The sequence below is a fragment of the Myotis davidii genome, unplaced genomic scaffold (genome assembly GCF_000327345.1).
Source record: "Myotis davidii unplaced genomic scaffold, ASM32734v1 scaffold803, whole genome shotgun sequence".
NCBI lineage: Eukaryota > Metazoa > Chordata > Mammalia > Chiroptera > Vespertilionidae > Myotis > Myotis davidii.
The window spans coordinates 769,951-795,324 of record NW_006295567.1 but is presented as its reverse complement, the minus strand read 5'-3'; the positions used below and the strand labels follow the sequence as shown (position 1 = coordinate 795,324).

General features: G+C 45.6%; 2 protein-coding genes across 3 annotated transcripts; one reads left to right on the top strand and one right to left on the bottom strand.

Moving 5' to 3' along the window:
- Positions 1-2,378: 2,378 nt before the first annotated feature.
- Positions 2,379-19,803, top strand: COQ5 (coenzyme Q5, methyltransferase). Of its 2 annotated transcripts, XR_001514997.1 has the most exons (8): positions 2,379-2,629; positions 6,575-6,724; positions 9,224-9,445; positions 13,492-13,598; positions 17,302-17,390; positions 17,987-18,098; positions 18,181-18,504; positions 19,632-19,803. XR_001514997.1 is itself a non-coding variant. In XM_015568172.1 (7 exons), the coding sequence occupies exons 1-7, from the start codon at positions 2,428-2,430 to the stop codon at positions 18,280-18,282; spliced, it is 984 nt and encodes a 327-aa protein (XP_015423658.1). In that variant the 5' UTR covers positions 2,379-2,427; the 3' UTR covers positions 18,283-18,939. The 2 variants fall into 2 exon arrangements, 1 of the variants encoding a protein (XP_015423658.1); XM_015568172.1 differs by lacking the exon at positions 19,632-19,803 and having other exon boundaries at positions 18,181-18,939.
- A 2,998-nt stretch (positions 19,804-22,801) lies between these two features.
- On the bottom strand, positions 22,802-25,134 carry DYNLL1 (dynein, light chain, LC8-type 1). Its single transcript, XM_006770302.2, has 3 exons — positions 24,982-25,134; positions 24,614-24,751; positions 22,802-23,131 (listed from the first exon to the last, which is right to left on the bottom strand). The coding sequence occupies exons 2-3, from the start codon at positions 24,743-24,745 to the stop codon at positions 22,994-22,996; spliced, it is 270 nt and encodes an 89-aa protein (XP_006770365.1). The 5' UTR covers positions 24,746-24,751; positions 24,982-25,134; the 3' UTR covers positions 22,802-22,993.
- Positions 25,135-25,374: the final 240 nt, after the last annotated feature.

Genomic DNA, 25,374 nt, shown 5'->3' with positions numbered 1-25,374 from the left:
CTCCTCACAACAGCACAAATTTAAAGACAAGAGAATGGGTTAAAAAAGCTTAGGTCAATACCCGGCCCGTGTTGCCCAGCGGTTGAGAGTCCACCTATGCACCAGGAAGTCATGATTTGATTCCCGGTCAAGGCACATGCCTGGGATTGCGGGCTTGATCCCCAGGGTGGGTGTGCAGAAGGCAGCAGATCAATCATTCTCTCTCATCATTGATGTTTCTGTCTTCCCCTCTCCTTTCCTCTCTGAAATCAATAAAAATATATATTTAAAAATGAAAAATAGTTTAGTGGGAAGCATGTTCTCTTTATTGCTCAGAGTTGCCTGCGTCAAAGTTGAAAAAGCCTGCAAAAATATAAATAAATAAATAAGAAAAAGCATCCCATCCCAGGAGCTCCACAAGAATCCTGGTGAATTGGATGGCAGCCAGCTCAGAAAAATTAGTTTGGATAAAGCACTACAGAACAATATGGGAGACTAGATCGAAACCTTTTCTGGTGTCTATAAGAAGCTCACAGACAAGGATGTTAATTTTGAATTCCCAGAGTTCCAGTTGGAAACAAAAATGACTAAATACAATATCATTCACATGAAGAAAAGAAAAAAGAAACTACAATGGAAGATTGTGATAAGGGCTATAATAAAGTTAACACCAAATGCTGACCAGGGCAGAAGCTCCAAGGAGAGAAGTACAGACAGTTGAGAGGAATAAAAGAGGACTTCACAGAGGTGGTGTCACTTGAGCTGAGCATAGAAGGTCGAGTGGAATTTCAGCAAATATGAACAAATAAATAGGTAGACAAAATCCTTGGATTCCTGTAATTGGGCCTTTTTTTGGCTTCTTATTAATCATCACATTATACAAAGCATTAATGAGTATATATAAGCTGATCAGTTTCTTAAAATTATCAGTTTTAACCAGGACAAAGAAAAATAGATACTAATCTTATATATTTTTTATATTTTTTATTGACTTCAGAGAGGAGGGGAGAGGGAGAGAGATAGAAACATCAATGATGAGAATCATTGACTGGCTGCCTCCTGCATGCCCCACACTGGGGATTGAGCCAGCAGCCCAGGCCCGTGCCCTTGATTGGAATCAAACCTGGGACCCTTTCAGTCCGCAGGCTGATGCTCCATCCACTGAGCCAAACCAGTCAAGGCTAATCTTATATTTTTAAATTTCCTTAATGTGCCCTCACCTTTGGTTCACCTTTTCCAGTTTTTTGCCCCCACAGATCATACTGAAATGAGAGAATACCTACATAATGTTGGTCTGGAAATTTAATTTAATATTTAGAAGAAACATCTCAAATCCTGAGGTCCATTCTCATGCATGACTACATTTGGAAGACATACTAAGATTCCTTGATGAATTTTTATATTTCCTTTAACAAAGATATGAGAACTCTGATTACATGGATGAATCATTCCATCTATCACACATAAAGATAAAAGAGAAGGGACGAGAAATCCCCGTGCAGTTCTTCCAAAACAAGGTGGTAGGTGTCCATCTGTCAGGCTACATTACACCAGAAAGAAAATTTTCATTTCCAAAATAGTTTCTTAGGGTCCTTGTGGAATATTTGCAGGAAACATACACTTAAAAAGAGAATCAAACCGCCCCCATCTTCTTTTACGCAAGACGGACTCTACATTACCCTTTCCATAAAAAGAAAAGAATGGGGAAATCTGGGTGAGGTAAAATACCCATGCTGTGCCAGCTGGAGCTGGAACTGTAGCTGTGCCTCAGAGGGGAGGAAGCGTGATGGTGATTTGTTCTGACTTGCTAACTAGATACCAGAGCCATCGTTCCCACTTCTTTCCAATGTTTACTTTTCAGCGTAGTCTAGCATATGTTTCTCAAGAGTGGTCTGTGAATTCCTTGCGTCAGAATCACGTGAAAAGTTTGGTCAAGTAAAGATTCCCAAAACCCATATCAGATTGGCTGATTCAAAACCTCTGGTATTGGGGGCCTGGTACTCTGCATTGTAAACGCTCACACCAGGTGATTCTCATGCATGCCAAAGTTTGCGAGAATTGACCTGGAACTTAGCCTCTCCCCACACTGCACCTCAGTGCACCCTCTTCTTCACCAGAAAACAGGAGTTATTGGGTAGCTTGCGAGTTGGTACTGGTACCACTGGTTGGCAAGATTCAGAGACGTGGCCGCTGAGAGGTGATGGGGGGGGGGTCTCCCTAAGGTCCGCTTATCCTGGTGAGTTGTGTTCAATTTGGGAAGAGAAAGAAAGGACTTCGGGGAGTCAATGAGTAAGCAGACTCCGGATTCCAGCGATCAGCCATGACTCCTCGACTTCAGGATGCAGGACGCAGGACGCGTTCGACTAATTGTGTCTCTGGCCGGCCGCCGTCAGCCGCCCAGTGACGCAACGTGACGTATGGTCCGGCTGCTGTCAGCCGACTGTCAAGATGGCGGCCCCCAGGAGCTGCGCTCTATGGGGCTCCTGCGGCCGCGGGTGGTCGCGCGTGATGCGGGGCTGCCGGCTCCCCGGCCTTCGTAGCTCCTGGCCAGGGAGTCCGCTGGGTGCGCGGCTCTTGTCCCAAGAGAAACGGGCAACGGAAACGCACTTCGGGTTTGAGACCGTGTCGGAGGAGGAGAAGGGGGGCAAAGGTGAAGGGGCGCGGGGGCGGCGAGGGCAATGGCCGTCTGCGGGCCTGTTTCTTCTGCCCGCTCAGGGTTGGCTTAACGTCGTGCTATGTGAGCTCCGGCGCTGTAGCCCCGGGGCGGGCCCGACTCTGCAGAGCTTGAACGCCTCCTCGTTTTAAGCGGAGCAATGATCGGGCCGCCCCATCAAGTTAGCGTTTACACTGTGCCAGGCGCCGTGCAGACATGTCCAGTTTCCATTTCGACCTCTTGGTGGTGGGCGTTGTGTTCTCCAAGTTACCCGGGAGGACACCGGGACTTGAGGTTAATCTGGAACGTGTGCCGTTTAACGCAGGAAGGGGTGGGATCATTACTCCAATTCAGTTGGTCTGACTGCAGAGCCACGTTAACCTCCTGCTAAAAGAATAGGTCACTGTTTTTATAGAAAGGAAAAAGGAAAGTATCTTCTCTGTATCTCTGCTTCCACATTTGCCAAGTGGGAAGAATAGTAGCACTTTTCTTAGAGTTCTTGTGAGAATTAGATTACTTGACACATTAAAAGTATTTTGAACAATGCCTGACACTTAGTAAATGTTCAATAAATAGTAGCTACTACTGAGCAGTTTCTTGGAGTCCAGCCCGGTGACACGAAAGATCGGCCAGCTGCCTCCTGCACACCCACATTGGGGATGTGCCGGCAACCAAGGTACATGCCCCTGACCAGAATCAAACCTGGGACCCCTCAGTCCGCAGGCGGGTGCTCCATCCACTGAGCCAAACCAGTTAGGGCTATATTAATTCTTATAAATACTACCCAGTGGTTTTATAGACGAAGAAACTGTTGAAAGAGATACTAAGTCACTTGCCCGAGATTCCCTAGTAAGCTGCAGAGCTGGCATTTTAATCAGGTGGGCTGCTTCCAAAATGTTAATAATACCTAACCCCTGTAGTTTGCTTTACAATATATAAACATTTCACACAATGAGAAGCAGGGGGAGGAGTCACCCACTGAGCTAAATACAGCTTCCAGATTGGAGACCCAAGGTAGAAATACAGGCAGGATGGTGAAAACGACTGTGCACGCTGAAATCATGCACAATGATCTTAATAATCAATGGGGGGGAATTATAATGATTACATGGACTTTAAAAATGATTGAACATGCAAACCTCTGTGTCAGTTATAAATATATAGGGAAACCAAAAGACAGTAAAGTTAATATTTCTTTGGCATAATTAACATATAATTATGTTAGTTTTAATTCAAACTAATATAATTAGAATTTTTAAATTTAAGTTTAAATTCTTTAATTAAAATTATAATTAAAAAATTAGAAATGTTGAGAATTAAGTGCCGGAGCTTCTCACATGGGGCACCACCTTGCGGGGGCTGACCAGCAGCCCCTGAAGAGGGACGGACAGATTTCCCCACAGTTTCACTGTGAACGAGAGGGCCAAGGGGTTTCCTGGCTCAAGGGACCAAGCAGCCTGGATTGCCTGCCTCCTTAGGCTTCTATTGGACCAGCAGCTTGAGATAAAGTTTATCTTTTAGATACAATCAGCAGGGTAAGTAATATTGGGAGGACACATGTGTTTGTAGTGTCTTAAGCAAGGGCATCCAGGGATTAAGCATAAGGATTCCAGTAAACACCCGGGGGTCTACACATGCATAGACTTGTTTGGAAAGGTCAAGGAATAATTAGGGGCGCTGTCTTCGACACCCCTAAGTCTCCCCTAAGTCGGAAGTCCAATTAACAAGGCAGGCGGCCTTCCACACACTTCTGTTCTCTCAGAATGTCCTCCTTACAACTTTCCAACCAAGCCTCGTGTGCTCCCAACCATTACTTTCTGTTATTTCTTTGTAAAAAAAATGTAACCATAGTTTGCACAGTGTTTGCTACCTTCTCAGCATTTAATTTGCAGTAGGGAGTGCGCATCTTCTCTATGCGTTGGCAAATTGCCATACTCCTTCCTAAGTTTCAGTCCGTTTCTAACATTTTATCCTTTCACTTTCATGAAATATCTCCAAGAATTCCTTTAATGAGAATTTTTTTGCTGGGGCATCTTTAACGTTTTCATCACAACGACATCCCCATTTATGTCAGTAAGTTCATCTTACAAAGATCTGGCTGCATCTGGAGTCTCTTGAAGGACAGCAGTGTTAGCATTCCACGGTCAGCCGTTTCTCCGACAACTCCCTTGACATCTGTTTAAATTTCACTTCCCCCATTATCACTTTTTGTTTTTGTTTTTTTGTTTGTTTTTTAATATTTCTTACAGAGAGGAAGGGAGAGGGATAGAGAGTTAGAAACATCAGTGAGAGAGAAACATTGATCAGCTGCCTCCTGCACACTCCCTACTGGGTATGTGCCCGCAACCAAGGTACATGCCCTTGACCGGAATCGAATCCGGGACCCTTCAGTCCACAGGCCGACGCTCTATCCACTGAGCCAAACCTGTTAGGGCACTTTTTGTTTCTTTGCTGCACTTTCATTTTTGTTGGCCAGTTTCCTCTTAATTACCCAGTTTTGTAAAATGCCACGTTTTCAACAGAGATAAGGAGGTAACACAACTACATGCTTTGCTGTCTGTGTGTGAACTGAACAACTGGTAGTAACACTTACAAACTATGAAAGAAGTTACATGACTGGTTATCGATCATGATGCACATCTGTTATTTATATAGTAATTTGTGGACTGAAGAAGTGCGAGTGAAGTTCATATTTTATGCAGTTACAGTTAGTATGCCATTGTATCTTAAAGATGTTATTGGGGGACTGGCATTATTTAACTAAACCATAGTAACTGAAATGCATGCATTTTAGAACCATGCAAAGCTAGGGGTGGTTATACACAGTGGTTTGAGCCCGCGTTCCTCGACTCCTCAAAAGATGCTCAGAAAGAAAAAGCAGCCTAGCCAGTTTTGCTCAGTGGATAGAGCATCGGCCTGAGACTGAAGGGTCCCAGGTTCAATTCGAGTCAAGGGCACATACCTTGGTTGCAGGTTCCCTGGCGCTGGTCGGGGTGCGTGCAGGAGGCAACCAATCGATGTGTCTCTCACACCTCGATGTTTCTATCTCTCCTTCTCCCTCCCTTCCACTTTCTCAATAATCAATGGAAAAATATCCTCGGGTGAGGATTACAAAAAAAAAAAGGAAAAAGCAACGTTGGAGATCCCAGGGTGGAGAACAGGCATTCAAGATTGAGTTCGGGGAGTAATTCTGGGGTCCGCAGACTCAGCCGAGGGCAGTCATGTTTTGGATCTATGTGGTACATTTCATCCGAAAAACGCAAAGCATCTCCCCTCCACTGCCTAGGTCAGCCCTGTGGCAGGGAGGTCGGGAGGGACTGGCACTGACTTTCTCATCTTATGGGCAGAGAAACTGAGGGGCAAAGAAGTTACTAGTAAATGTAGCCTGTGTCTTAAACTCCTCTCTTTCCAGCTAGCCCAGACTCCACATTCTTGTTCCTGTGGAGATGATTCACGAGGACCCGCCACAATGTAACAACCCTGATTCGCATCCTGCCATCCACCTGCCCACCAAATTGTACCTGAGGTTTTTCTGGGCGTCACAGGCAGAGATGACCTGAGGCTTTCCCACCCATTAGCCGTGTGTCTTTCTAATGGGTTTTGTTGTCTCATTATAATAACCATTAGAAAAAATCCCACCTTCACCCCTATCCTCTAAGAAACAAATCTGTTTAGTATCAAGTATGTATACGGCATGATTACAAAGTAATGGTTCTAAGATAACTAAGACAGTAGGAAAGAGGTTGGTTTTTAATATGAAGTAATATAAACCTTTTATAAAGAGGGGATGCTAAGGTGTAGGTTCGGACATGAAGCATGGCTTAGGTTCACTTTGGAAAGACGGGCAATTTCAGGGGGGACGAAGCTTCCTTCTCTTTCATTTAGGACTTTCCAAGTGAATCTTGTCAGTAGCACAATTACGTTGTATTTCTCCCATGTCAGTCTATCAGGTGTTTGAGAGCGTGGCCAAGAAGTATGATGTGATGAATGATATGATGAGTCTTGGCATCCACCGTCTGTGGAAGGACTTGCTGCTCTGGAGAATGCACCCGTTTCCTGGGACGCAGCTCCTCGATGTTGCTGGAGGCACAGGTAATGTCCACGTTAGCATCCCCAGGTACCGCGGAGCGCCTTTTACACAGATCGGTGTCTCCTGTTGGAATGAGCCACCTCACCAACCATTAGCCTGAAGATGGTTGTTGAAAATCAACACGCTTCTAAGAAAGGTTCTCTCTTTTTTTTTCACTGAATGTCAATCAAAAGCACAGAATGTCAGCTTCGTGCCTGTCACTTTCCTAAAATGCGCAGATTACAAAGTGAAAAGACCAGTTTTTTACTCCGGTGACATTTTACCATCTAAACGACTTTTCCTTTTGTTTGACCTTTGACCACCTTTAACATCTCTCTGGGGGCTGGGAGGATGCCTTTTATCATATTCTGTAAGCTTTCTAGGCAGCTTCTCCTGCTTAATCCATTGTCACACCAGATACCAGCAGCTCATTGTATCTGCATGCTCCTCTGGTGCACGCTAGACATTCAGGGAAAGTATCACGGGTTTCTAAAGTGCCTCTTGGTGATGTCATTACATGGCTAATGTACATGTTAAATGTGCATTACAATGTATAATATAATGCAATAGTGTTATTGTACCAACAGAAAAATGTAAATAAATTAGAGTAGAATAATCTCCATGTTTGAAACAAATGTGGCTTTGTTGACATGGTCCTCTCCCCAGATGAATCTTAGAGGGCAGAAAGAAAATCCTGCTCAGTGGAGGACAGACGATTTAACAAAATCTATCAAAGTGTAATATGTTTATAGTAGGATCCCACAATTATAACTCTAGATAGCGAATCTAAAACATGGCACAAAGATAACGTACAGAAGGGGTTCAGTCGGAGCTGCCTCCATCTCCGGTGTACCATGACCAGTAGCTTCACTTCATGCTGACAACTGCCCATTTAGAAAATGTAATTAAAAGGTAATCCCATATATTTTAAAAGACATTTTAAGAAGATATAGCTAGCCCTAGCCAGTTTGGATCAATGGATAGAGCATCAGCCCAAGGACTAAAGGGTTCTGGGTTCATTTCCAGTCAAGGGCACGTACCTCGGTTGCAAGCTCAATCCCCAGCCCCTGATGAGTCCGTGTGTGGGAGGCAGCCCATCAATGTGTCTCTCTCACATCGCTGTTTCTTTCTGTGTCTCCCCGCCTCCCTTCCACTCTCTAAAAATCAATAGAAAAATATCCTTGGGTAAGGATTAACAAAAACAAACAACCAAGATATAACTATAAATATGCTCACTGCATCATTTTTAGTAATACTAAAAAAATTAGAAATAACCAATTTATCCTTCAATAAAGCAGTTGCTTTAGCCCTAGCTGGTTTGGCTCAGTGGATAGAGCGTCGCCTGTGGACTGAAGGGTCCCAGGTTTGATTCCAGTCAAGGGCACATGCCTGGGTTGCGGGCTTGATCCCCAGTAGGGGATGTGCGGGAGGCAGCCTATCAGTAGTTCTCTCTCATCATTAATGTTTCTCTCTGTAATCAACAAAGAAATATTTTTTAAAAAAAAGTGATTTCAGCAAGCACTCGCTTTGCCGGAACAGTATTTACCTGGTCACATTATTTAAACACTTTGATTTTCAGCTTTTAGACTGAAATCACCAACATAGCACAGAAGGCTCAATTATAGCTGTAAAACAAACAAAATGTTACCAGTCTTGACAGAGTAGAAGTACATAGGATGGAAGATTGAAGGGAGTCATCTGTGGTTGACAGAATAGGAAATCAAATATTGATTCATTTATTATGCTAGGTTACCCAGGTATTGTGAGGAACTGTGAAAAGTGATATGATTATATTGAGTAGAGGCAAGCAGAGATGGGGAAACAGGATATCATTATAATTTGCTAAGGAAAGAAACAGCTGTAACTTATAGAAGAAACAGCTAAAAGAGTTGCAAAGATGGTCTCTGGAGAACTGAACTGGGAGAGAGCTGTGGGTGTGAGGCGGAATTATTGCTTGTAACCATGTTATTTCCATAAAAATTATTAGAAAAAGACTAGAAGGCTGTACACTAAACTCTGAATACTTGTAATGTCTGGAGAAGGTATGGACAGAGAATGCAAAGGTCATGTTTTATTCTAAAAATTGAGATAGTCTTTTATAGTAAGAATATGTCCATACATTATTTTTTTTAAAATATATTTTATTGATTTTTTACAGAGAGGAAGGGAGAGAGATAGAGAGTTAGAAACATCGATCAGCTGCCTCCTGCACATCTCCCACTGGGGATGTGCCCGCAACCCAGGTACATGCCCTTGACCGGAATCGAACCTGGGACCTTTCAGTCCAAAGGCCGACGCTCTATCCACTGAGCCAAACCGGTTTCGGCCATACATTATTTATGCCATTTTTAAATAAAGTTTTCTAAAGAACCTTAGAAGTTAAAAAATAACAGTTACCATGGAGATGAGTACAAACTTCATTTTCGTACACTCCGCAATCCTGTGCCCTGTTGTCCCTTCGGAGTTAGGAGATGCTGGGCTTTGTCTTTATGCTTCCATCTTTCCTCCCTGGCTTCCCACAGGTGACATTGCATTCCGGTTCCTTAATTACATTCAGGCACAGCATCGGAGAAAGCAGAAGAGGCAGTTAAGGACCCAGCAAAATTTATCCTGGGAAGAAATTGCCCAAAAGTACCAGAATGAAGAGGATTCCTTGAACGGTTCCCACGTCGTGGTCTGTGACATCAACAAGGAGATGCTGAAGATTGGAAGGAAGAAAGCCTGTGCCCAAGGATACAAAACTGGCAAGTCCTATGGAAAGTGCACAGAGGAAGTGCTTATATGTTTATACAATGAGATGGAAGGGGAATGTTGAAGTGCTTTACTTTCCTGCTTTAGAAACTTACCGCTAGGAAGGAGTGGAAGATCATCTGTGGGGGTGGATCCAGTGTGTGCAGTGTCATGCACATTATTTCTGCAGCCTAGAGAGTTAGATGATCAGCCCTTTGTGACAAGGGAGCTGCCCGAGGCCCAAGGGTTACATGTCTTCCCCAAGAAACACCACTTAGGTGGCAGATCTCCAGTTGGAGCTGAGTCTTCTGATCTCAGCCCCTGGACCCTGAGACAGAAGTTGTGCTTTCGATTCCCAGGACCTCCCCATGACCGGCATCCTGTTCTTGAGCCACTCCACTTCCCTGTTAGCACTAGGGTGCTTTGACCGATATGGAAGCTGAGAAGGTGCACTGCCCTTAAAAAGGGGACTTGCCCTTCAGCCACGGGAGTGTAGTTAGCTGACAGCCCCCAGCTCTTAGCACCTGCAAGGCTCCGCCTCAGCTTGCCAGCCAGGCAGCACCCAGCGGATGGCTGAGCACGAGGAGGCTGAGCGCTGGGAGGCCTAGGAGGCTGCAAGGGCCTGGACATTCGAGGCTGGACTCTTCACAGGCAGGCTTTGTTCCTGGGCCCCCTGTCGGCAGGCTGAGGCTTTGGGTCTAACAGGCTTCCCCATCCAGGCTTGCTTCCTCTTCCTTTGATCTCTTTTATTTTCCCAGGTGCCGCCCCCCCACTCCTCACCCCCCAAAGAAACAAAAAAACCTTTTCATTTCATCTCAGCATCAGTTTCTCAGAAGGCCTGACTGATACAGTGAGGAAGCACCTGTAAACAGTACAGTGGGTCCTAGAATAAAATTTTTAAAATATATTTTTATTGATTTCAGAGAGGAAGGGAAAGGGAGGGAGAGATAGAAACATCAATGATGAGAAAGAATCATTGATCGGCTGCCTCCTGCACGCCCCCTACTGGGGATTGAGCCCACAGCCAGGGCATGTGCCTTTGCTGGGAATCGACCTGTGACCTCCTGGTTCATAGGTTGACGCTCAACCACTGAGCTACGCTGGCTGGGCTAGAATAAAACCTTTTTTTTTTTTTTTTTTTTTTTTTGTTTTGTTTTGTTCAGTGTTGTTTTGTTATAACAATGACGAGAGGAAAAGGTTTGATTCCTGGCCAGGGCCACCGACTGTGTGGAGTTGGCATGTTCTACCCATGCCTGTGTTTTCTCCAGGTACTGCAGTTTCCTCCCACATCCCAAAGCTGTGCATGGAGGTGAACTGGCCTGTGATAATTGTCCCAACCTGAGTGAGGGAGGGTGTGTGAGAGGCCCTGTGATGGAGGGTGTCCTGCCCAGGATTAGTGTCACCTTCCTACCTGAGCTCCCGGGACAGGCTCTGGCCACTTGTGATCTGGAACTGGAATCATTAAATTAGAAAATCATTACCTGATTTGTTTTTAGTAATCTTTCTTAAGTTTAGCATCTATGGCTCACATTTATTTCATTGTTCAATATTAAAATGGTTTTGAGCCTTTCTTTAGAAGTTGGGTGATGGTTTTGTGGCCAGAAAGATGCTGTAAGGGCTTAACTCTTGTTTAGCCTACGGTCAGATTGGTTTTCGTTACCCATCATTTCACTTGAAGTCATAGTTTCCAAGAACCTATCGGTGATGTGAGTGAGCACTGACTGTCCTAAGCCACAGCACTCTGCAGCAGCTAGGGGACTCTGAGCTCCGGGAAGCAACTGCAGCCGCAAAACGGACAATTTGTGGCCTCGCTTAAAGATGTACATATTAGAAGCATTTATCTCAGTCTGTTCAGAAAAAAACAACATACATTTTACATCTGGCTTTCTGTCTGTTTTGCTATTTTGAAGTTCTACTTTCCCCACAATGTTTTCCGGTAGAAGTGGTGACCCTGCAGCTGCACCGTGTTTGCCGAGTTTCCAGAGCCGCCGGCCCTCGCCCATGCTGGGAGCCCGCAGGCAGCCACTGTGAGAGGCAGGCTGTGCAACAGAGAAAGCCAAGCCCCTCAGTCATCAGCACGTGTCTCCTTCCCGCCCCACAAGGAGTGTCTGTGGTTATTTTAGCTCAATTCTTTCTCCTCCTCCCCCCTCAGAACAGCTGCCTACACAGGGGCAGCCCACTGGGCCCCCAAGATGAAGGGCTCTTTTGTTCACCATCAACACTGACCAGGAGGCAAACAGTCCCTAGTGTTCTTAGACAAAGCCACTATGTTTCCTTACTCCTACTGGAAAACGTGTTTCCTTTCGCTCCGGCACTCAACCATACAGAATGGCAAACAAAGGCAGAAATGATAAGTAACGTTCCATTTCCATTTCTGGAATCGTCTCGTCTGGAACATAGCTTGCCCTTCAGGCTCTCCTAACTGCCAACACTCATCGACCTGCATAGGAATCATTAAATACCGGATAGTACAATTGTCTTATTGTTGTTATTAATCCTCATCTGAGGATATTTTTTCCATTAATTTTTTTAGAGAGAGTGGAAGGAAGAGGGAGAGACAGAGAGAGAAACATCAATGTGAGAAGATGTATCAATTGGTTGCCTCCCACACGCACCCCAGCTGGGCTGGGGATTCAGCCTGCAACTAAGGTACCAACCGGAGACCTTTCAGTCCTCAGGCCAAAACTGTATTTACTGAGCCAAACCAACTAGGGCCAGAAAGGCTATTTTCATTTGCCTTCCTCTATAGAGCGTTCCTTTTATGTCATATATTAATGTCTGATTCACTGCATATGGAATAATGTTCAAGCTGAATCAGGATCCTTAGAGGACACAGCATCTCTGCTATGGGGCTCCCTTAGGTAATTTCTGAATTCATGACCAGATGTAGGGACTAGACCAGCCGTGGGCAAACTACGGCCCGCGGGCCGGATCCGGCCCGTTTGAAATGAAAAAACTAAAAAAAAAAAAGACCATACCCTTTTATGTAATGATGTTTACTTTGAATTTATATTAGTTCACACAAACACTCCATCCATGCTTTTGTTCCGGCCCTCCGGTCCAGTTTAAGAACCCATTGTGGCCCTCGAGTCAAAAAGTTTGCCCACCCCTGGACTAGACACTTTGATTCTCTAAGACTCTGACAGAATCAATATAACAACACTAAATTCTGTACTTAGAGTACTTGCAGTGACCCTCTGAAGTGGGTGGTATTGTTAACTCCATTTTACAGATGAGGAAACTGAGGCAGAGTAGTTTTTTCAAGGTGATACAGCTAATAGTGAAACTTGCCCAGCCAATGTGGCTCAGTGATTGAGCATTAACCTACGAACCAGGTCACGGTTTAATTCCTGGTCAGGACACATGCCTGGGTTTCAGGCTTTTGAGCCCCAGTAGGGGGCGTGCAGGAGGCAGCTGATAAATAATCATCTCTCATCTTTGATGTTTCTGTCTCTCCCTCTCTCTTCCTCTCTGAAATCAATAAAAATATATTTAAATAAATGGTGGAGCTGGAATTAGAACCCAGGCAGTCTAACCCCAGGATCTGGGCTCCTAACCACAATATACTGTACAAAACACTAAGCCACGTGAAAGCCGCTCAGGTGTCAGGTTTCACTTAGGGTCTTGGGCGAAGGACTTTCCCTAAACTTCAAGGACACCAGCTTCAACTCCTCAGGATTAGAGGTTACCCATGAAGTCAGTAGCCAAGAATCCAAGGGAGAAGTCAGGTGTGTGATGTTTTCTGGCACCAAATGTGATGTTTGCCCATCACCAAACAGTTCTTCAATTCTTCCACACCAAGGAGGTGTCTGACAGTTCAGTTCAATTCTGACACATAACTACCAAGAGTTAGCATCAGATTCAACATGTTTAAGGGCTCAGCCTCACAACTGCCCCCACTGCAGAAGCCAGCCACAAATGGGGTGTCCAGGCTGTCCAACTTCTGCTTGGGTGACCACTAATTGGGGGGTTCCCAAGCCCGCCTCCTCAGGTTTGGCAGTTTCCTGGGTGCAGGAGAGACAGCTACCAGACTAAGACGAAAACTAATTTTCTCTTTCAGGACTTGCTTGGGTGTTGGGAGATGCTGAAGAACTACCCTTTGATGATGACAAGTTTGATGTTTACACCATTGCCTTTGGGATCCGGAATGTCACACACATTGATCGGGTACGAATGGCTGCATCTCAGGGTATTAGTTCTCCTGGTGTGGCTCCACAGAATGAAGAAAGATGGAGAGATTCTTTTCTGGGTTCGGCTCTTGAGTGGAATGACTGTTTCAGAGTCAGGGGCCTCAATCCTTAAACTTGCCAATATTCCTACTCTCAAAATTGATGAGGACCAAATAGAGCAGATCCCATGGAAGCCTTTGTTGCTTGGGTTGGTATTTATTTCTTTGAGACTGTCCGTCTTGCTCTGATATTTCATCTGTTTCCTCTCACTTGTGAAGCTATCTGACCTTGAGAGTTTGCAGAAGCTTAGCGGCATTTCTGAGGTTGACGTAGAAAAAAAGCACTCAAACACTATTTTGGCAGAAGGTAGCTAGTAGATTTGTGGTTCCTCTATAGAGAGAAGGAATGTTCAGTTCTTAATCTGATGCAACTCTTTATTTCCACTTTATCATTTGAAGACAATGTACAGGGCCTCAGTTTCGGTTCAGTAATATGGGCTCCGGTTTCCTGATTCTTCTGCTTTGCTGGGCCACCATTTATGGTGGTCTTTAGCTTTTTATTTATTTTTTTTAAATATATTTTATTGATTTTTTACAGAGAGGAAGGGAGAGAGACAGAGAGTTAGAAACATCGATGAGAGAGAAACATCAATCAGCTGCCTCTTGCACATCTCCCACTGGGGATGTGCCCGCACCCCAGGTACATGCCCTTGACCGGAATCGACCCCGGGACCCTTCAGTCCGCAGGCCGACGCTATCCACTGCGCCAAACCGGCTTCGGCAGTCTTTAGCTTTTTAGCTTGGCTGTTGTGACCTGTCCTGTGTCTGTAGTCAGTTTATTATTTCTTTTAATTAAAAAGAAGTGGAAGAGCCCTGGCTGGTTTGGCTCAGTGGATAGAGCGTCAGCCTGTGGACTGAAGGGTCCCGGGTTCGAGTCTAGTCAAGGGCACATGCCCAAGGTTGCGGTCTCGATCCCCAGGAGGGGGCATGTAGGAGGCAGCCGATCGATGATTCTCTCATCATTGAGGTTTCTGTCTCTCTTTCCTCTCCCCTCCTCTCTGAAATCAATAAAAATATATTAAAAAAATATACATATCTTAGAGATTTTCCATGTCAGTGCATAAAGCACATGGCTCTTCCTTTTTTCAGTAGCTGCATGGATTCCATTTGCATAGAAGTTCCATCATTTAACCAGTCACTCATTAATGGTTAAGATGCTTCTAATCTTGTGCTGTTCAAATAGTGCTGCATGTCATTTCCATAGTAGAAGCATTTCTTTAAGATATATTTATTAATGTAAAATTGCTTGATCAAAGAGAATATGAATTGTAATTTTGATAATCAAAAATTGACCTTGGTGGGGGTTGTACCAATCTGAATCTGTTTATATCAAATAACCTTCTCTTTTATATGTACACTAGAGGCCCGGTGCACCAATTCGTGAATGGGTGGGGTCCCTCGGCCTGGCTGGCAATTGGGGCCAATCAAGGGGTTGGGGGGAGGCGCTGGCCAGCCGGGGGGAGAGACTGTGGAGGTTGGCTCACGAAGGAGGTTGGCTGCAGGAGCGTACTAACCACCGGAGGGGGGGGCAACTCCTGCATTGAGCATGGGCCCCCTGGTGGTCAGTGCCCATCATAGGAACCGGTCAACCAGTCATTCAGTTGTTCAGTCGCTTAGGATTTTATATATATAGATATATATACACTGCATGGCCAGATTATTATGACCACCCCATCAGTACTTCATTGACACTTCTAAAAATACTGAATATTGAAAACTTCCTGAGCAAATACTCTCAAGTTTTTATAATTATAATTATTATTATTATTATTTGCATAACTAATTCACTTCGTTGTACTGATGGGGTGGTCATAATAATCTGGCCACTCAGTGTATATATGTGCTAGTGGCCTGGAGCATGGGTTTGTGCACATTGAAAGGAAATTAATTAGAAGAAATATTTTAATATTGCTATTTACCCTTTCTCTATAATAGAAGTGTCAACCAAATTCATGATCGACAGTGACAGATAGAAACACACACATGCAACTGGCGCCAGCAAGAGCTTTATATGCGTCGCGCATGTGTGAGTTAATGTAGCCTTTTATATATACTAGTGACCCATCGCGCGAAATTGCACGAGACCCCTCCCCCAACTCCTTGTGCCATGGGACCACTACAAGTCCTGGAGTCCCGCCCCGCGTGGCCAGCGTGCCACGGGACGGCCCTGAGTCCTAGAGTGCTGCCATGATGCCCTGCCTTTAGGCTGCACGCAGCGGCCACCAGGCCGGCGAAAACACTGGCAGAAGCTGCGCAAAGTGGCCGCCGGGACCCCCACACCCCCACGGGGCCATAGGAACCCCAGCAGAAGCCACACAGAGCAGCCACCGGCCCTGCCCCCGCTGCCCTGCCCCCCCACTGTACATGCCACCATCTTGTGACAGTGTTATGGTGTGAGGGTCAACTTGCATATTACCTCTTTATTATATAGGATAGAGTAAACTTGCTTAATTAGACCTGCTTTCTGACGTAGCTAAACTTCTCCAGCCCAGTGAGGCACCCCAACTTCTCTTTCAGGTAATTGTCAGCAACACAGCAGTAAATATCAGCACAAAGCAGATTATTATTGTAGATCAGGCAGGGAGAACAAAGGGTACAATATTTAACTGCAGCCGTGTTTGACTGTATTCTGTGCAGTGAGAAAACCTGAACCATCATTTCTTACTTCTCTTCAGACGGGTCAAGTTTCTAAGCTTTCTAAATCTCCATTTTCTGGCTGATGAAAAGAAAATAGGATTCCACTGAGTCTCCTATCTGCCTTCTCCAGGACTTCTGTGAGGATCAAATGAGATGAGGCACGGGAAAATGCTTCACAGATATTTGGTTAAAGTGTGAAATGTTTGCACCTGGTTATAGAGCAAGTCCTATTCCTGGGCTGAAGAAACTCCAAGGAGGCTAGTTGCTAGGGAGAGGAAGCCGGGCATTGCTATGTGACATCATTACACGGTGCCCACAGCGACCGTTTTCAGGCTGGGCTGGGCTGTGGGCCACATTTTGTGCCATGGGGTCTTGGTAGCATTGGCTGCGATTTGGTGGGCTGTCATTCCAGGCTGGTGGCAGGGCCTGTGTCCCACCTAGGGGAAGCCGAGTGTTGCTTTGTGGGCGCCAAGTTTGTGGTGCCATCTCTTTGTAAATGGCCTGTGCGGGTCATGGCAGCTCCTGCATTGAACTCTGCCCCCTGATGGTCAGAGCGTGTCATAACGACCGGTCAGAGGGATACTTAACATATTAGCCTTTTATATACTGTATATAGGTATTTTACTGATTTCAGAGAAGAAGGGAGAGGGAAAGGGAAACATTAGTGATGAGAGAGAATCACCAATCTGTTGCCTCCCACTGGGGATTGAGCCCACAACCAGGGCATGTGCCCTTGAGCGGAATCAAACCTGGGACCCTTTAGTCCACAGGCTGACGCTCTACCCATTGAGCCAAACCAGCTAGAGCTCAAGTAATCTCTTCATGAGCAACAGAATACCTATAAAATATAGGATTATTTCTGCTGTTACACCTTCCCAACTGAGCATGAACAAAGGATCAGTGGGAAATAACTTACAATGTCCACAGAAGCTAAAGCTCTCTCGGCCTCACGGAATTGAGTAAGTCTGCTGAGGCATGTGTTCTGTTGTTCCTTTTCTCACTCAGGCACTCCAGGAAGCTCATCGGGTCCTGAAACCAGGAGGACGGTTTCTCTGCCTGGAGTTTAGCCAAGTGACCAATCCCCTTGTGTCCAGGTTGGTATTGTTAACAGGCTTGATTCACATTGTTTAGCCAAGGGTTCCCCTTCCAAAATGTATAGAAAGTAGCCAGTAAGCAAGAAGCATGAGCCTCAGGGACTGACTCTCTGAGGGTAGTGCCACCTCAGAGGGCCGATGTCAGCCACTCCTGAATGACAACATCTAGGCCAGAAGAGTCTCAAACCAGCAACCAGAGGCTTCAGTCTGTCCACAGATTTTGAGTCCTGGCATTTGAGTAAGTTGATTTAGATGTCCATATTTATAATTCATAAGAATTTACATAAAAATCTGGATTTCCAGCTTCACCTAAGAAATCAGAAAACATAGCAACTCTGAGTAAGCCGTATTCCCACATGTCTGTGGTCAGAGCTGAGCAGTAACTCTCCCTTCTCCACTTTCATGGTACTTCCTAACTCTACCTGTCACCACATCCGTATTGCTCCCTCCTGACCTTGCTTGCACCTGGACCACTTCACTTATTTTAGGTACTTGCTTGACCCTCTAGGCACCTGAGTTTATGATCCCAGGCTTAGCTCTTCTTGCTTCTCACCAAGGGGCATGTTCTAATCTTAATCTTTTGCCTTTTTGTTTAGGCTTTATGATCTCTATAGCTTCCAGGTTATTCCTGTCATGGGAGAGGTTATTGCAAAAGACTGGAAGTCCTACCAATACCTTGTAGAGAGTATTCGACAGTTCCCAGCTCAGGTACAAAACTTCTGTAACTTATGACAAAGGCCTGAAAGGTGAAATCGAGGTGATCCTTGCCGTATCTCCCTTTGTGTTTTAGGAGGAGTTCAAGGAGATGATAGAAGATGCAGGTTTTCAGAAAGTGACCTACGAAAGTCTAACATCAGGCATCGTGGCCATTCACTCTGGCTTCAAACTGTAACTCCGTCACCATCCTGGAGCATGAACCACTCCCATCCTGTCAAAAGCCTGCAACCCGAGGATAATCAGGCTGGTGTGACCAGCAACAGAACATCTCTTCATAAGGATAATGTGCCTTGGACTCATGTTCTGATGTGACCAGTCTCAAAGTGGAAGAAACAAATTCCTGTCACTTTATTTCAGCTTTCACTAGGAACTGCTTCCTGCAGGCCTTCTCCCCAAGGTATTGTGCCTGTAGTTTTTGCTCAGTTCCTGCTATTTTTCCTCAGCTGCGCAGTGTGGTTAAGCCAGCACTGAAGCTCAGTTTGGAGTGTGTTTGTAGTTTCTCTGCTGGTTCTGACTTCCAGGACAATGGATCATTTGAATCTAATGATTTGAACTAGAAAGCTTCTTAACTGGACCTGAGTCAATCTTTCAGCCTAGGACTGGTTAAGGGCCAAAGCCATGACCCGTCAGGGCTAACGATCACAACTAGAATCATGTACTGAACCTCTAAATGAGTTTACAATTTGTATGGTATTTGTAAATTTTTTTCTTGAGGGAAATACATTTGCCATCATTCATTCAATACTCTTCTACCAAAGGCCACTATTGTTCCCTTGTGCCTATCATGAAGAAAACAACAAATCCTTGAAAGAATAAATACCAGCAAACTCCAGCTTTTATGTCTTAGAAAGCTTCTTTGTCAGAATATATTTGAAGAAAGGATTTTATAGTAAAAAATGTTTGAGCCCTGACTGGTTTGGCTCAGTGGACAGAGCGTCAGCCTGCGGACTGAAAGGTCCCAGGTTCGATTCCGGTCAAGGGCATGTACCTTGGTTGCAGGCACATCCCCAGTAGAGGGTGTGCAGGAGGCAGCTGGTCGATGTTTCTCTCTCATCGATGTTTCTGACTATTTCTCTCTCTTCCTCTCTGTAAGAAATCAATAAAATTTAAAAAAAAAAGTTTGAAAAGTATTTATCTAGCCTAACCTCCTCCAGTACATGGGGGCAGAGCTGGGCAGAGCTCTTGTTTCCTTAATATAGTAATTGATGTTAAAATGAGGCCCTATTTTTTATCTGGATAAAGCTTAAGGTTTTTGTGGGGCCTTGCTAAGAAATTGCAGAAACCAACCTGTGAGTTGGCTGGCAGTTTAATTGTAGATAACTAAGATCAGGGTTATTTGAACAGGCTGCCTCTTGCCCTAGCACAGTAGGGGTCATTTATGTACCTTCACTGAAGATTTTGCCTGTCACTGAAAAGCTTTCCGATATAGCTACCTATATGCAGCTATCTCACAGACAGCAACTAAGCACTTAATAAAATGCTAAACCTTATACAAACTTTAGCTTACTTCCCCTCCTCCCCAAGCTGGAGCCTATGGGCCTTTGAAATTAACAAGGAGCAGGCACTAGAGGGAACTTCATAAAACATCAACGCAGTCCTTTGTCCACAGCAATGTGGTTTCTTCACATCTTAATAAAAAAATAAGGTAAGCCTGGCCAGCAATGGTTGAGCATCGACCTATGAACCAGGAGGTCATGGTTCGATTCCTGTTCAGGGCACATGCCCAGGTTGCCGGCTCAATCCCCAGTGCATGCAGGAAGCAGCCAATCAACGATTCTCTCTCATCACTGATATTTCTTCCCTTTCCCTCCCTCTCCCTTCCTCTCTGAAATCAATAAAAATATATTTTAAAAATAATAAGTTTAAAACTGCCAGTCCTGGCAAACAGATAAGGGCCTAATCAAGTCAGAACCCCTAATGTCCAGCTGCTTGTATTTATATGAACAGACTGAAAATGTTCTCAGTCCTAACACAGCTCAAGTTCACTAGGAATTTTAAAACTCCAAGTTCTGGTAAAGAAAAACAATCTTGCCCTGGCTGGTTTGGCTCAGTGGATAGAGCATCGGCCTATGGACTGAAGGGTCCCAGGTTCAATTCCGGTGAAGAGCACATGCCTGGGTTGTGGGCTCGATCCCCAGTAAGGGGCGGGGGGGTGCGGGAGGCAGTTGATTCATGATTCTCTCTTATTACTGATGTGTCTCTCTCCCTCTCCCTTCCTCTCTGAAATCAGTAAAAATATACATATGAAAAAAGAAAAACAATCTTCCCAAAGATGTCACCAACCTAATACTGCTCTTAAGATGGAATCATCACCTGTCAATTAAAATCTATCACCCCCTTCTTATAGCAATAGCCTGGCTGTCAGAAATCCTAATTGTATCTCACAGACCAAGATCTAAAACAAAAAGCCTTCCCTCATGTGAACACTGAGCATAACTAGAAAGTCCTGCCCTTCCTTGCAGCTTCCCAAGATGGACGCGTATTGTTCCAGCCTCTGGAGTATTTCCTTTCTACCTATAAGACAAGGCTGCCCTGTTTGCTTTCCTTACAAAGCTGAAGTCTATAGCCCTGGCTGGGCAGCTTAGTTAGAGCGCTGTCCCAATACACCAAGGTTGCGGGTTCAATCCCCACTCAGGGCACATAAAACAAGCAACCAATGAATAAGTGGAACAACAAATCAATGCCTCTCTCAAATTAATAAATTTTAAAAATAAACAACTGAAGTCTTTAAGTTGTTTAACCTAATAAAACAATTTGATAGGGGGAGGAAAAAAAGACTGAAGACTTCCTAAAATTGATGGCAGGAAACCTTTAATGAAGGCTATACTGGGTCTTTTAATGGAAATTTCAATTCATATTTGTTAATTGGGTTTCTGACCACAGCTAGTTCAAGCACAGCACAACAGGCTTACACATTTAAATTCCTGCATGGAAGGCTGCTGCTAAAAACTTTTTCCCTTTTAAAACCACCTTTAATCTTTTTTAAAAAATGTATTTTGATTGATTTCAGATGGGAAGGAAGAGGGAGAGATAGAAACATCAATGATGGGAATCATTGATCAACTGCCTCCTGCACACCCCTACTGGGGATGGAGCCTGCAACCCAGGCATGCACCCTTGATCGGAATTGAACCCGGAATCTTCCAGTCCAAAGTCGAACGCTCTACCCACTGAGCAAAACCAGCTAGGGCCCACCTTTAATCTTTTTCTTTTAATATATTTTTATTGATTTCAGAGAGGAAGGGAGAGGGAGGGAGAGAGATAGAAACATCATCGATGAGAGAATCATGGATCGGCCACCTCCTGCATGCTCCCTAGTAGGGAATGAGCATGTGACCCAGGCATATGCCCTTGACCGGAATTGAACCCAGGACCCTTCAGTCTGCAGGCCTACGCTCTATCCATTGAGCCAAACTGGTCAGGGCATTAATCTTTTTTTTTTTAATATATTTTATTGACTTTTTACAGAGAGGAAGGGAGAGAGAGAGATAGAGTTAGAAACATCGATGAGAGAGAAACATCAATCAGCTGCCTCCTGCACATCTCCTCCTGGGGATGTGCCCGCAACCCAGGTACATGCCCTTGACCGGAATCGAATCTGAGACCTTTCAGTCCACAGGCCGACGCTCTATCCACTGAGCCAAACCGATTTCGGCAGGGCATTAATCTTTACAGTATCCTTTTGGGGCCTGGCAGGGAGGGAGAATAGCCCAGAGACCAAATTTCTCATTAGCCTGTATCTTATTTTTTTTAAAAAAATATTTTATTAATTTTTTACAGAGAGGAAGGGAGGATAGAGAATCAGAAACATCAATGAAAGAGAAACATCGATCAGCTGCCTCCTGCACAACCCCCACTGGGGAAATGCCCGCAACCAAGTCACATGCCCTTGGTCAGAATCGAACCTGGGACCCTTCAATCCGCAGGGCTATCAGCTTATTTTCACATTTTACAGCCATAGAAAGCTTATATAAAGGAGATCTACTGCATTATCACCACCAATAGCAAAACCTTTTTTCCCCCCAGAGAGGAAGGGAGAGGCATAGAGAGATAGAAACATCAAAGATGAGAATCACTGTTCGGCTGCATTCTACAGGCCCCGCACTGGGGATTAAGCCCACAACCCTGGGCTTAACAAAATGAGCACCTAAACACAATATTTACCAGGTTAGGAATAAGACTTAACCCAAAAGTTTTGACATGCACTTCTGAGTATTCTATCATGCATAATAGTTGCAGATGCATGAGAATTAAACTGAATAGGATAGCCCTGGCTGGTTTGGCTCAGTGGATAGAGCGTCAGCCTGCGGACTGAAGGGTCTTGGGTTTGATTCTGGTCAAGGGTACATGCCCAGGTTTTGAGCCCGATCCCGTGTGGGGTGTGCAGGAGGCAGCCGATCAATGATTCCCTCCTCATTGATGTTTCTCTCTCTCCCTTCCTCTCTGAGATCAATAAAAACATTAAAAATAAAACATAAACTGAATAGGCTAGTCTGCTATATTCCACAGAAACTTACTTCTAGGACTCACCCCCAATGACCTAGATGGCTAAGGGCCACCTTCAATCCTAGATTAGTTGAACAAATTACCACACACAGTTCTCCGGCAAATTTTATTTTGGGAAAGGAATGGATTTTGAGGAGAAAAAACATGGGGCAGAGAGGTATGGAATAGAAAATAAATACAAATGTAAGCTGCTTTGCTAATTGTTTTATAACCACAACAAATGAGTACAGCGAATACCCTGTACAAAACAACACAATAAAGGTTCAAAATTAAGGTGTTCCTTTAGGCAAGGCTGAAGATTTCAGTCTCTGGTATTTGGAATTTAGGCTGCAATCCTTATTTTTGGATGGATCACTGGGTGTGTAGTACAGTCCATGCTTTTAACCCGATTTGAACAGAAGAATGGCCACCTGGCCCAGGTAGAAGTAGATGAAGTGTTTGGTTTCATGTGTCACGTAACTACCGAAGTTCCTCCCCACGATGCAGTGCCAGGTGGGGTTGTACTTCTTGTCAAACTCCTGGGGAAGGGGGCGGTGGAGAAAAAGAATACTAGAATTTTAGTGCTAAATCAGAGGTCAGAGCCTGCTGGGCAGAGAGGAGGAACGTTAGCATCTGCAAATTCTTAGAATGAAAGAATGTTTCCCAGTTCCAAGTCGCCTACGTGGTGCATTAATGCAAACATACTTGCAATCTGCGCTAAGCTGGCAAAGGGGGCTGGGATGTCAAAGGCAGAAAGGGCAGCCTCAAAGACTGAGCATTTGTTACGGCAAATGAACTTCCAAAATATCCACTGACAGCCGGTAACATCAACAGTTCCAGTTTACCTTGTCCTTATTTGTACACAGAAATAAACAATCCTTGTCATGCACCCCCAAATGTGAAGAAAATGGTAAATGTTTAGCTCAAAATACCCCATTGTAATTCATTTCCTTAACTGCACTCCAGTATCCCTGATAAGAAAAGACTTCCAAAAGGAGAAAGTCTCAATTTGCACCACTGTGGATCAACATTTTAATTTAAAGAGACTAGACATTGGCTACTACTCCTATAGAAAGAACGCTGGAAACAGAACATGACAACCACCTGGTCAAGTTTTATCCTTCACTGTAATTTCAAGAGCCCTCCTTTTCACGTCTATCTTGCTGCTGATGTAGCACCTGGCCCACAGGATAGCAAGTTGCAGGGACACCGTTCCCCTATTTTCCCTACCCCAAGAGCTTTGGGAACTAACTAGAATGCCTGTTAATTTCTTCACCAGGTGACTGTAAACAGGCGCCAAAATTAACCCTTATCTCCAAAATTATTACAAGTCTGTGGTTTGGCTACTCTTATCTTGGGTGCAGCACGAACATCTTTTAGATTGAGGAGAATAACATTCTTACTGCGTTTGTCAAAAAATGGTCTTTATTTCTATTCCATCTCAAGTCTTACCTTCCTATTCCCGACTGGAACCCTGTCACAGCTTAGGTTGCCCGTTTCCTTCCCTTCCAGAAACCAGAGCTGGGGACGTTGGCAGTTCTGCCAGCAGCTTTCTACAGCCCGTCCTTTGCCAAGCGCCCACCCCAGCCCCCCAACCACCACTCCCACCCACTTTCATCTGCCGACTCAACTCCCCACGGGAAGGCTGGCAAGATCTCCCTCCGGCTGGCTGGGCACACCCACGCAGCTCCCCCTCCCGAGCACCCAGATGGATCTTCCGCGCAGAAATCGTGCAGAAGGGGGGACCCGCTGCTCCCTGGTCTTAGAAACCGTTGCTAGGTGGCGCTTTCCCCCGCGGAGCTGGGTAATAAAAAAACTTGAGGCGCCGGGGTTCTGGTCTTTCCAAGAGGAGCGCAAAATTCGCTTGCGTTCTTTCTGGAAGACTCTACACCCAAGCTGCCCCGCGTGCCCTCAGGGATCTCTGCCAGGCTCTCTGGGGACGCCTGACCCGGACCAGAAGTTGTGACTCCAGCCAGCTGCGCGCGATCAGCCCGAGCCCCCGCCCCGCGCCCCAGCCTCACCTTCTTAATATGGGCCGCAATGTCCTTTTCTATGTTATATTTCTCCAACGCCTGAGTAGCACATTCCACGGAGTCCTGTTGCATCTCCTCCGACATATCGGCATTTTTGATCACCGCCTTTCGGTCGCACATGGTTACCTGAGGAAGGAGGCCCAAGCAAGGGGTGAGGAGATGGGGGGCGGGGGGTGTGGACTGCGCCTGCCATGCGCCAGCTCCCCCGCCCGCTCCGCGCGCCCCACGCCATCCCGGATGACGCCCCCCGCCCCACTTCTCAGGGAGGGCGGGCCACGCCGATCCAACCACGGGAGAACTCCGGCGGGGTACAAAACCGGGCAGCGAAGCCCCCCCGGGGACCCTGAGCCTCTCACAGTGGAGCAGCGGCTGGCCGACTGCAACAGTCTCCTGGGGGAGGGGCTGGCGAGGCTCAGACCCAGCTAGAGAGGCCGTCGCTACTGAAGCCGTGGCGCATCTAAGCATCCCCACACCAGCTGCCGCCGCCGCCTAGAGCCTAGGCTCCGCCCTGCTCTGAAGACCCCGCCCCCAAACATTCCTATTGGCTTTCCGCAGCCCGCAAGGCTCTCCCATTGGTCCATGGGCTCCATCGTTCCCTCAGGATCTTTCTCCAGCATTTTGTTGCAGACCACAATGCACTGCTCGTGGCGTCTGTTGCCCCGGCAATGGGCTGGCTGCACGCGTTGAGGCCCACACACCCCGAAGGTGGAGCTGGGCCGCGCTATGGAGAACCACCCAGCAGCTAGACC